Source organism: Amia ocellicauda, chromosome 17 (genome assembly GCF_036373705.1).
Source record: "Amia ocellicauda isolate fAmiCal2 chromosome 17, fAmiCal2.hap1, whole genome shotgun sequence".
Taxonomy (NCBI): Eukaryota; Metazoa; Chordata; class Actinopteri; order Amiiformes; family Amiidae; genus Amia; species Amia ocellicauda.
In genome coordinates, this window is record NC_089866.1 from 6,984,335 (window position 1) to 6,997,628 (window position 13,294).

General features: G+C 37.6%; 1 protein-coding gene across 7 annotated transcripts; it reads right to left on the bottom strand.

The window, feature by feature from the left end:
* Window positions 1–1,004: 1,004 nt before the first annotated feature.
* Window positions 1,005–11,519, bottom strand: mettl22 (methyltransferase 22, Kin17 lysine). 7 transcript variants are annotated; one of them, XM_066690061.1, is made up of 13 exons: window positions 11,428–11,514; window positions 10,550–10,652; window positions 9,740–9,879; window positions 8,733–8,887; window positions 6,725–7,102; window positions 5,740–5,780; window positions 5,493–5,637; window positions 4,553–4,624; window positions 3,944–3,997; window positions 3,395–3,475; window positions 2,577–2,679; window positions 2,237–2,405; window positions 1,005–1,848 (listed from the first exon to the last, which is right to left on the bottom strand). In XM_066690061.1, the coding sequence occupies exons 4-13, from the start codon at window positions 8,836–8,838 to the stop codon at window positions 1,786–1,788; spliced, it is 1,212 nt and encodes a 403-aa protein (XP_066546158.1). In that variant the 5' UTR covers window positions 8,839–8,887; window positions 9,740–9,879; window positions 10,550–10,652; window positions 11,428–11,514; the 3' UTR covers window positions 1,005–1,785. The 7 variants fall into 7 exon arrangements, with proteins under 7 accessions (XP_066546158.1, XP_066546159.1, XP_066546156.1 ...); XM_066690062.1 differs by having other exon boundaries at window positions 9,740–9,888; XM_066690059.1 differs by lacking the exon at window positions 9,740–9,879.
* Between the last annotated feature and the right edge of the window lie 1,775 nt (window positions 11,520–13,294).

A 13,294-nucleotide genomic window follows, 5' to 3' on the forward strand; every position in this document is an offset into this window, starting at 1 on the left:
CACAGTCTAGTACTTTGCAATGTGTCATTAAAATCAATCATTATCAGCACTGACCAGCATCAATGTATGGCATGAAATAATATTGTCCAGCTTTCCTGATTAATGCTTGACAATGACATTAAAGTATACGTAATGCAAAACTCTCGGTTACTGATATGTGTAACACTTTGATTTTGTCAGGAACATTTGTAGCAGCTTTAACTTGGGGGGTGACGACAGCTACGACTTTCAAAACACTCCGAAAATCATTCACCGGATTCATTGCTTTGTTAAAATAAATACATTATGTAAGCTTTCATTTCACACTGCTTAGTGGTGAACCTTATTATTATTTTTATAAAATAGAAAGAAGCTGTCTTTTGCTGCCATCTAGTGGAAATATGTTTAGCATAGACTTCTTAATAGCTGATTTTAATTTGGTGTATTTTGGTTAGATTGCCAGTTCTCATTTGTTTTCATTTAATTTCATTTTCATTTTTAAATGTGTTCGAATGTATTTCTCAATTTAATCAATCACTGATTCAGGCACACATTACTCGTGGTGTGGTCTGCATGATGAACCCAAATAATACCCAAATTGATATTTTAATTCTTTTAGGATCTTTTCTTTGATTTGTAGACTTAAAATGGCCTTTAACAATGAAACGGAGGTCGAGTATTTCAAAAATATGATGTTAAAATTAGTTTTTGCAGATTGAATGGTTACCTAAATATGGTGACACAATAACGCACTATAAAGTCCAGTTTATCTACCGTGTCAGTTGCACAATTAGTTAACCACTGACTATCAACACGTTTATTTCTGAAGTGAGAAAACAGTAACGTGAAAATATCTGTTAATGTTTGTCTTGACTTTGGACTTTTCAAGTGTGTGGGAAATTAGTTATTATCATTTAATTAACACACCTTTCACCCTTTCTGGGTTAGTCATTGTGTTAAGTTTTTATCTCCAGTGTGGATCAACACAATATTATTGCTTAAATATTAACAAATACACTCTCTGATATATTTAAAACATAATTTATTTAAAATAAATTTATTATTTTCACATGTACATTTGAATGGATTGCAAACCATGTGGATTTGTGTATACCATTTGCTGCTGATTACATCAAAGAAGACCATTCTTGCATGCATAAAGTGTAACACAAATAACGATAGCACCTTTATACTGTAGCCCTTTTAAAAATGCATTTAGTATCACAAATATAGGCCAAAGCACTGGTTTGTTCAATAAAATAATGGTGATATAAAATTGACCAGTTATTAATTAAATAAAAGACCTTTGTTATGACTCAAAATATAAATTACTGACAACCTCAGATCAAAGCATTTGCAACATTTAACACTAGAAAAATCAAAAGCATGGTCTATAAAGCATATATAACCTCCCATAGTCAAACCTCATAGTTCCCGTCCCTTAATTTAAGGTTCTAAATTAGATTTAAAAGGTTCCGTTGGGAATTCTGGGAAGTTACCTTTTTAACCGTGCATTGCTCATATTGTATGTTATTTAAACCAAAAGGTAATTATGTTAACAAGAACAAGAGTAAGTCTTAGTCAAATTAGTTCCCAAAAATTAAATACAGAACAAACCCATTTAAAATCAAGCCAAAAAAATAAACACACAGCAACAAATGAATTGCTTACAATAACTTCAAACTCAATATCCTATATTAAAGCATTAACACAGTTTAACTTGGATCTGAAAATGCAATCTTGTACTAAAACGCACATACTGTCCATCAGTATAAACCTACAGGATGTTAACTCACACATTTCGAACTATTTTATGGCTGAGGAATCCATATTTCGGTCTAGAGTCTTAGCTGTTACTTTCCAGAGCTCCTAGGATAAAATCAGGGGGAAAAAAAAGGTTTAAATGTACACAAATTTAAACAATCAAATTTATACAATCAGGTTACACAGGCTTGTGTTACATGGTTATTAGTCCAATGCAAAATCAAATCTGTGGATTGGAAAAAGAATCGTGTGCTTAAATCAATATATACAAAATAATGACAGTCAATCAATGTAAGTTAAGGATAGCAGGTGAGAAAGGAGAAATGAGATCTAAACGTTCACTGTATTGCAAAATAAAAAAAATAAAAAAATGTTCCTAGTAGCTTTAAGCTCCACTTCAATCCAGTTCATGAGCAGTGGTTTTGCCCAGTAAGTGCACACGTGTATCTGTTAAGACTGGACAGTGCGACTGACCCAGATGGACCAAACTCACCAGCTGTTCGATGCGCTCGTAGGTGAAGAACTGGGGGAAGGTGGGCTGAACGGTCTCCAAAGTGAACCGCATCTTGCCATCTGTGATATTCCTCAAGTCCTCCAGACAGGAGCGGAAGTGATCGTATGCTTCACACGATATATCCATATGTCTCAGTGTGAAATTCAGCCTTGAAATCCAGAGCAAAACATCACCATCATCATCATCATCAACAAGCATTTTCTAATCCTGAAATAAGGGTTCTCTCCTTAGTAGAAATTTCAGTCCTGTGGTTTGGTCTAGATAATCATGAATAAGGTAAAAAAATAAAATAAAAGTAAAAGCAAAATCAGACCGTTACCTTTTCTCAATGGAAAAATAAACAGTGCTGGGGTTCCGGAGATTGCTTGTGATTCTGTACAGGGTCCTGAATAAGCCATCTGTGAGGTCATCATCATAGCAGACTAGAAAAAGACCAAACAGTAAAACACACCACATAGCAGCGTCTTACTACACAGACATTTGACGGGCAAAGGCCTTGAATTTGGATGAATTTGTGAATATTTTTGCTAGAAAATACATACACGAATACATCTCTCATGAAACAATGTGGTGGAATTATTGTGCTCAAGAGTAGCCAAATGGCTCTTTATTCAGGGATTCGGTAGTTGTGTTGGTGGTATCTATAAATCCACAGAGATAAGGAGCAGTTGAGTTGTGTGTTGGAAACTCAGGAAAAGTGTTTATATCCTTAGTAACTTCATTTTGGTTGATATTTTAATTTAAGGGATGCACTGTGTTACTATTGTTATATTTTGCACTTTAATATCCCAAAATAAATACAACATTCAATTTTGAATGCAGTGTGACACCCCAAAATAACTATTTAAAATGTTCTGGACACGCCACTGGTGATCAGTTAATACTGAGCTGTTGTTACAAGTTCACTGTCTGCTCTCATTTGTCGCACTTAAGCAAACAGAACAATGAACTATGTGGATCAGTTCAATCCATCCAGATGTTTTATGCCTTAATAGCCAGGAGATGGCAGGACAACAATGATGTATAAAAAGGCACCCTTATTTTAACTCTTAATATGCTGGACAACTGACACCCGTTGTCCTTGTAATTCAGATTTCAACTGTAAACTCTTTGGTTATACGTCATCGTTTTAAATACCGTCAGCAGCGATCAGCACGGTGGCATTATTGTGTAGATCCGCCACTTCATCCTCTGTCCAGCTGAATTCTGTGTTGGGATCTGAAATTAAGTGCCAGTTTATTGGTTAGCAAAGATCTCCCAAGGTGTAAGTGATAAGGTGTCATTACACCAGGGAGGCATTCACAACCACCTGTATACAGCTGAAACAAACACAAAATAGTTTAGAATGATTCTGCTGCTCCGGTATTGGATGAAATCGACTAAAAGAGAAAAAAGCAGTCTATCAAAAAGGATTATCTTAGAATGCTATCTTTGTGCTGTTAATTGCATGTGCTCTGATGTATGTATTATAAAGCACATTTTATAATAAGGTAAGTGAAACTGGAATTTAAGATGATATTTCAGCAGTAAACAACCCCAAATTAACTGCTTCCCCTCAGCCATCTTCATATAAGCAAATCTATCACGCGGAGTCTTAACTGGGGTGGGAAACGACAGCAACACAGTTAACCGCCTGATCTCATCCCGACTGCCACTTTACTGAACCTGACACGGGGATTTTCTTACCAGTGCAGAAGTCATTCCCTAGCCAGTCCAACTCACACACCTTGAGATCCCCTCCTGTGAAAAACATGGCATGTTACGGTAAATCCTGAATGCGAAAACATGATAAATCTATTCAACTGTACAAGGAGAGGTCTGCGGGAGAGCGGCAGTATTCTCTGGAGTTGTGTCTCACTTACTGAGGACATAAACAGGACACAACCAGACTACCAATGGAAAGCTCAGCAGCATTTGGCGTTTTAGTTACCGTATGTGGGCATATTCTGCCTACACATCTGCATTTTCCAATAGTAAAACAAAGAGAGAGATGAACAACAATGGAGGGACAAATGGAATACAAAGCACTCTCACTTACAGTACAATAACGGGGTAGGGAAGAAGGGAACAAGGAAGGGAAGAAGGTCTTGACCTGGGTGATCTTTTGCTTCAAAAGAGGAGCACTGACCAATTGTAAATTGCTAGAATATTCAATAGTCAAAAGGAAGGGTAGTAAAAGGGTGGTAAATAACTCCTCTTGAGTCTGAGTCAATAAAACAAATTAAATGAAACAAGGGCATCCTAAGTAACCTACACTTTTATCTGGTACATCTAAAGGATTTTAAAAGTAGTCACCTGCTGGCTCCAGTATGTGCCGATTTAATTCCACATTCCTCTCACACATGCTCAGCAGGTCGTGGCCAACATCTGAAAATCAGAACAAAAAAACACTGGTAGAAAAGGCCTACTATTCAGTTTAATGTGGAATGTGGAATTTTCTTTCAGCACTTCAAAAGGATTTTTGGAGGAGGTTTTTACTCTCATGTATACCTGTACTCTGTACTTAAAATGAAACAGTTCAAGACCTGAAAATTGATCATATTGGTGACATCATCATTGAATAAATACATCTGAGTTCAGAGGTCCACTCCAGTACTCAGTGGCATAAAAGCATTAACTTTTACTTTCCCTAGAACACCTATCATTCTTTCTTTTAAATAAGAGACAAAGATGTCTATTCACCAATCATTTCCCTCTGCTGAAGAACGTCTTCATATTAACGAGGCCAAAAAACACTATTTTCTGCTGCAATCAAGTGACGTGATTTCCAGTGTTGAATAATTCCTGATTCCCAGAATTTCTATTTTTCTTTTGTACTGAGTGTTATACTAAGTGTACTTCAAGCAGGGAAAGATAATCACATTACACCTCTACTATATAATCTTTCCATCATGTTGAAAAGAATGGAAAGTCAAATCGTAGCATGGGGATTTTTTTTAAGCTGAATGCCAGTTACTGCTGGGCCACACATCTAAATGATAGGATTGATTTATAAAGGAGATTGATTATGTGAGCTCTGGCAATGGGTTGGCGTTTGGTGTGAGAGACAAACAATTTATACATTCAAAAAAGCAGACTGAGCTTTGGTGCAGTATTAGTTTTAGGGCACTTTTTTGTCTTAAATCACACACAAAACCTTGACATCAACAGTACAGATCACAAACACAATTCAAGTGTTCATTCCTGCAACTCACAGTAATAATAATAATAATAATAATAATAATAATAATAATACCTGTGCAGAAAACTTTCTTGGCAACGCTTGCCATGACAATACTTGTCATTCCAGTGCCTGCCCCGAGTTCTAGGACAGTGCATCCCCTGAACAGTTGTTGATGAGAGAGAATGTAGTCAGCCATAAGCATAGCCCCACGCCATACCTGAGCAAGGGAACATAAAGCGCACCAGTCAGAGTGCCACCACATGGTACACGAGCAGAAATGAAAGGCACTGAAACGAAAGCAAAACACACCGACACATACCTGCTTACCAACATCTTCTAATGGGGTGGCCATTGTGTGCTCTGTTTAAGACAAACTCGAGGTGAGGTAGGATAGAGGCTCTCATGGGACACACTGTCATTTCACAATCACACTCTTAAAGAGGCAGAGAATGAGGAAACTGTGCCAGCACTGCAAGAATGACCTGGGTCAATAATACTGATTAGAAGAGAGCGATACACTCTAATTGCATTCCAGACCCCCTTCACTAAAAGAGCAGCATACAAAAAAAAAGCTTTGTCTACATCACAATTTGCAAACAATCTTTTCATTAAAGTTGATTCCTCATTTTATGAAGCTGAGCTTGCTGACTGACCTCACTTTCAAAGGCTCTTTATTACAATATATGTGGCTGACATTTTAGTTGCCAGTCTGTGTTAAGCAGGCTTCTGCTAGCAAAGCATTAAGACCATTGGCTTGATTTTCTCCATCAGAAATGCCGCTATTAGACCTGTGATTGCCACTTTATGTCTGACATTTTGTTAATGTAGAATTGTTAGAAACATGTAAAGGTTATTGCAATAATAAGTATACACCCTTTAAAGGCAGGGCAACATGTCTGACATAACAGGACAACTTTACGTTTTACTGAAATATGCACATGAGATCCTGTCACGATTTTTCAAATACTTCCAAATTCAGAATAAGCTTTAGTGCTACAAAAACAAGGCAAGGTGCCAGTGAGATCTATATAGCAACACATTTATAGTACATTTTAAAAACGATCAAATTTACAAACCGAAATGTTCATTGTCAGTTCTGAAATGATGGAGGACTTTAATATAGGATTAGCTGAAATTTGTAGGCTACACATTTGGGACCTTATTACCTGCTCACTTCCTTTCAACTACAGGCTAACAGTGTTTAATACTGTCAGCAATACTTTTATACAGTGATGAGTATGTTCCCCAAAGAGTAATGGTCTAATCTTGAGAGGTAAACCTATATCGCCACAGGAGGTACTTACCAATTTTAATGACATTGGTGGCACTCTCGTCCTCTTCATCCTCGCTGACCACCCTCTCTCCTTTACTCAGAATGATGGGATACACTCTGTCCCTCTCCGTTACATCTTCCTCTGTCCTGAAGTGGTCTTTAGGTTTCCTCAGCACATCCAGGTCCCCGTCTTCATCCAAAAGGGATTGAAGAACTTCTCGCTGCTCCCTCTCCTCTTCCTCCTTCACTCCGTCCTCTTCCTCTTTGGGCACGTCAACGCAAGAGCTGTCATCCTCTCTTGACGGAACGCAACCGACCGCTTCATTTCCCAAGATGCACACTGAGCCTGGGGGAGATGTGCTGTCAGCGTTCTCACCGTTGCATAGAATCTTAAACTGTGAAACAAAAACTAAATGGGGGTGGGGATGGGGGGTACACACACACACACACACACACAACATTGTCAACATGATTTATTTCCTTTTTTTAAGGGGGTGACAGAGATTGCTTGGGGAGCAACCAATAGTGTCTCACTGATGCAAACCTATGATAGTACTAACTGTAAATACACACACACACATTTACTGTTTCAATTTAGATAACATGATTACTGCAGATTCCAAGAATGTTTAATATTGTCAAGAGGCAGGAGGTTTAAAAATGATGTCTCACAAAAAAACACATACTAATACAAAATCCTGAACAAAAAAAACAACAAAAACACAAGACTTTTATTTTCCAAGTTGGAAAAAATCTATTTTGTTTATACAAAATCAAGGTTTACTGTTGAAATAAATTCAAATGTTTTCTGAAAATGAAAAATCACAGATCCTGCTTCTATTTGATAATTCATCTTTGCAGTGTGGTTTAAAAGCAATCATCTGCAACATTTTATCAGAGTACCTAGACTGCATCATGCTCTGGAGAGATGTTATTAGAGCCCATTACTCAGGTGGCTAAGGACAAGATGAAAACAATAAAATTACAGGGCACATTCATGTGCATTTCTCTGTGGTGGTAATGGAGGTATTATCGAGGGACGCAGCTTTCAGAAGCTGGCACTGCCACTTGTAACAAGCCTCACTCACTCATTCCTCCACACAGAGAGTTTGACGAGTTGTGTGAATTGCATGCATTTGCATCGTTATGTGGAACTTGACCATGGATTCCAAATTTCCTATCAGTAATGATTTCAGTTTTATTGCCATCAGTGGGAAATGTGTTTTAGGGTCCTCGAGGCCTTCTGTGACTTTACTGGAATGACCCGGTGTCATATTTATCACAATAGTGTGTCTGTTGGAGGTACACGTTGTTTATGCCCATCTCGAGTGGATCGTTCCATGCAGTAATAGCCCTTTCTGTAACTCGAAACAGTCAGACATGCTGTTGGCAACAGTCTAGCTGAAGAAACATTGTCAAGCAACTCGCAATGTTTTTCATTTCCAGTTTCTTTCACAGAATGTCTATAAATAGAATGCATTCTTAACATGCATCGCCTATTTATAGCTACTTATACAGCATTTAGCCGAGCATATATGCCGAGGCCTACATCTTTCAACTACAAGCTCTGCAATTATTTCACGCTGACAGGCATAATAACCATTTACAGATCACTAACTGCAGAATGCAGGTGTGAGAAGGAGCAGAACATCTGCCTTAATCAGAGAGAAACTGGGTACAATCAGTGTCATATGACATTTATCTCGTATCAAAATCCTCTTCCTGTCCGTATTCTCATAAACAACCCTGAAAACAAACTTTTGTAAACATCCTCACTTTGGATGACTGTTTTTTAACTCAGTTCCTAAAGCTTTCTTTATAACATTTGGAAGGCTGGTCCTAATCCTTAAACAACTCTACCCCTGTGTGGATCCTCCATCTCATTTCAATTAAAACACCTTTTCTGAGGTGATCGTCTTGTTATTAATCAATGCAACTTTTGCAGCTGTTTTAAGTGTCAATCGCGTCAATGTCATTCTATATCCTTCTAGTCACTGTTCAATGATATTGGTGCGCACTTCTATGCTGCGTTACTGTACCTGGCTGTCCAACTGCGTTCAGGCGCACCATCAGATGCCTGGTGTTGGGCTGGAACAGATGGACGTCGGACAGGACAGTGTCACTGCGGAAGGTGATGAAGTCCATGTCAAAACCAGCATGTCGGTGGCGTCTCCCGGGTGCAGCTCAAGGAGACCTAAAAATAAAAGTGAGTCACTATTTATATTCACTAGCGAACTTTTTATTTTTGAATGCATTGATTACCACAGCCATCAATCCTTAGCCTACTTAGTGAAGATTATGCTGCTCTCTCTCTCACTCATTTTTTTCCCATCACACCTTTCTTCGTTTTCCTGGTCAGGATAATTAGTTCTAAGCCTCTAAAAACAGTACCAGCTGTGTTTGTGAAACTGGAGATTGTATGCTTCAGAAAAACATGCCAAGGTGTTTTGCCACAACAGCAGTATTCCGAGCAAATTATTTACATAATACACTATGTTGCCATTTTGTTGCTGTGTGGCACATGATATTATAATATTAAAGCAGACATCGTTTTTTTTATCCTATCAGTGCAAAGTATACACACATTTTCTAAGGTCTATGTGCAGAAATAACAGAGGATCTTGGAAGGAAAGCCATCCATCACTTTTTCATACTATGGATTAACACCTTACTTTAATTATTTACCTCAGTGGGAACCCGAGACTATATATGTGACACCTATGCATAAGAAAAGCAATATAATCAAAGTTATTTTAGCTCGTTGATATATTCTAATAGATGCTGATCGCTTCATCACCACGGCAAGGATCTGAACTCTGTAAGGAAAGTCAGAGTCCCTGTTTGGTCAGAGAAAATGACTCTGACTAAAGCTAGAGCCCTCCCCACTCAGAACCATTACCTCTGCTTCAGACAGAAACCCATCACTGGTGCTCCAGGCGAGTGATCTCCATTTGTATGCCATGCATTCAGAAACAATAATTGTAATTTGCTCTTCAAGAGATCAAAGAAAAAGCAATGGCTGATGATGGACAGCTTAAAAACTCACATCCCAAGGGAAGAGTTGTCTATTTATCCAGTAAACGAGAAAGAATGATTTCTTAAAATTGTATTTATTTCCCAGTATTCTCTTCAAGGTGACACGCGACAGTTTGCAGTTTGTCTCTTCGTCACGGTTGCCGTCGTGTTCTGCAACGTCTCACAAACAAATTGTCCATTAGCTTGCAAACCAGTGTAAAATATGCACAGGGCAGCTCAAGCAGACTGCGCACAGTTAGACTTCCCAGCAGTACATTGCAAAATAGGAGCAGCACTTCACGGAGATCAATGCTGTTTTTCAACTGCACAACAGTGTGACTTCACAACGACACACATATGAAATTAAAACTGGAATTCGGATAGGACATAAAAACAGCTTATCTATTCCATACAGCCTTTGCAGTATGCAATAAGAAAAGATACAGACCTACACTGCTTCAAATTAAATGCTTACGTGGCTATCAAATATAACCTTAACACTTCAATCTCAATTTATGGGGAAATAGGTTTCAGTAGTCTAGCTGACAAGGATGTAAAACAGCATATTATGAATATTGCATACTGCGTTACTATTCCATTTGTTTCTCACTTCACTATTCTATTTTTCAATTACCACAAGGCATTGCAATACATTTCACTGAGCAGTCATCATTAAGTTTGCTCTTCAATCCCCTTCTGGTCCATTTACAAGAATATAATTTTATCCTACTTTGAAAGTGTTCAAAGTTTACTTTAAAACATGGGTTGTCATTTCAATGTTAAACTAATTTATACATTCTTTATTCAGTCCTAACTACATCAGTTTCTATCAGCTTCTTACCTCTTCTGTAACAATTGTCCTTCAGCTGTAGGCTTTTGTTGGCATTTCTACGTATTGTGCTTCTGATAAGAGTCAAAGCAAGCTGTTCACAATCACATATACTCTGAAGATAAAGCAGAATCACTTTGGTTGGCATGCAGTGACAAAATGCTTGCCTTCAAGTCTTCACAATCAGTGCTCTCTGGGATGCTAAGTGTCAAGGTCTCTAAATTATAAAGGAGTTCCTAAGTGTCACCATTTTGACTTTGGAGACCATGAATGAATCCAGCAGCTGATCCCCATATTTAGATGTACTTTCTTACCCTGTATTCAATCTATAAATAGCGGCATAGTGAGAATAGGTTGTGAAATACAGAAAACAAAGAACATCAATAAAATAGAGTGGTGGATTTGCAACAACATTTTAATGTAGTATTCACAATGACCCTTATATAACTAGCTGACTTTAAAGCTGTCACACCCCCAGTACACTTTACATGCAATTGTTATTATTATTATTATTATTATTATTATTATTATTATGAACAATATTTTAATTTTTATTAGTAATAGTAATATTAATAGCCTATTGTTGCATGTAGTTAAGAATACACTGAAGCTGTAAACTACTGTACACAACGTCCAACGGTCTTTCAAAGTGATGGGATGATTGCACAGAAATACACATAATATTCAGTAGGATACCTGCTGTTTTCAAGCAGATTTTCAAGAAAAACTGACACTTTTTTAATACAAAAAATGTGCAAGTTACGTTGAAATACAGAGAGGCTGCCTCAGTTCAGTAGCACAACTTAACTTTAATTTAACACCGTCAATAGATGCATTAAAATAGTCGGCAAACATACCCAGACGTTTAAAATAAAGATGCACCTACTTACTCGCTTATTGAACTGTGATCCAGTGCAAAGTGTGGCAGAGTTACAGCTCAGATCTCCCGAGTTTGACAGATGGGTGCAGCAGCTAATCCTGTCCGACTATAACATGGGATACCAAGGCCTGCCAGCAACCTAGTTCCTGCTTCTTCTAATCTACTACGAATCATTTTCGGTTAGCACTAATAAAACCATGCATTATAAAATATATAGGCTACAGTTACAGTTTCATGGTTAGTTCAGTATATAACTACACATATTCTGATTACAATTATTGCAGAAGTGCAGCAGTAATATTAATTATAATCAGGCGGAGATTAACATCTTTATTCTAAATTAGCAAACAATAAACCAAGGCATACACACAGAGACAATCCCTGTAAAACATGTTCAAACAAACGAGGACTGTTATTTCCATTAACAGTTGCGATTCTTTAGTCTCCTTTCATGTAATTTCATGTCATCACACATGTGCATCCTCCTTTATCCATATTCTACAGTGGGGTGGCCATGGGTTCATTCCTTGCTCTCCTGGCTCCAGCTCCCATGGATACAACTGGGCATAAAAAGATAGTGATTATCAGCAATGTGCCTACTACTGGCTCAGCCTTTAGGTGGTCCCCCACTGATGTCAGACCACCCTCTCCAGACCACCAGGTAAGTGCCTTGAAGATCAGAGCCAATGATTTTTTCTTCTGCTGGCTGTTTGCCTGGAAGTAGCAGCAAACAACTCATTAAGCACTGCACTGTTTTTTTTTAATGCAAATGTTTTGCTGCACTGATCGGCTTCCTTGTTGAACCAGAAGAAAGTGTCTCCAAATAATATCTGAATACTTATTTTTTACTGGATCCTTATGAAAATATATTACATAAATTGAATGGTGGGTCCATCAGTCATACGTCAGTATCTGGGGGGGTCTATAGGTGCAAAAAGATTAAGACTTCTGATATCCTGCAGTAGGATGTTTTATTATGCTGCATAACGGCTTTAAGGACTGAGCAGAAACTCTTTATTAAGAGCACATTAAATATGTCATTTATTTATTTATTTATTTATGTTTTATTTCATTTTACATATGCATATCACCAGGGGCAACAGTTAATTAGTATATAAATGTAATATCACTCTGATTTATCAAACAAAAACACATTCAGCAAAATACACCATCAAATTACAATAATGACATACCTACCCTCTGAAACCACCCCCTCACACACCATAAGGGTTAGGTTTGACAACGGACTTTTATTTTTTGTGTGCAAATGTACAGAGCATTCTCATGCCTGAACACAATTGTCTCATCTGTCAAAATAGCACACTTGGTTGTAGCATTCAACCTATAATGGATTCACATTGAAGACAAACTCTACATATTGCATCCAAAAACATCCCACTTCCCCTTTCTTGTCATGAAAGTCTTTCTACTGCTGCCCACTTTCTGGTACTTCTTGACAACCGTACTATTCAGCCTGCACCTGTGATTACTTGCACTTGACACAAACCACTTTACTATCCATATCATCAGCTCTCTGGCATTGGGACTCATAATAAGGCAAATCATTTTATCTGACGTACATTGCTAATGCTTCTTCCTGACTGGAATATCTCCTGATGAAAGTTGTTATCTTTTTTATTTTCTGTGCATCATTACATTACATTACATTTACTATTGGATTCATGTCATGTGTTTAATGCTTTAATATATGGGTTATATGTGCAACAGTATGGGATATCAAATGACTGAATTCAAAAAACATCCTTTATCCATAAAAAGAATTTGCTGTACAAAAGAAGATCAGCACTGCAACCTCGGAGCAATAAACATGTGATCCTTTCAAAGTCAGCCTAGGGAAAAAGATAAGTGAAATATCA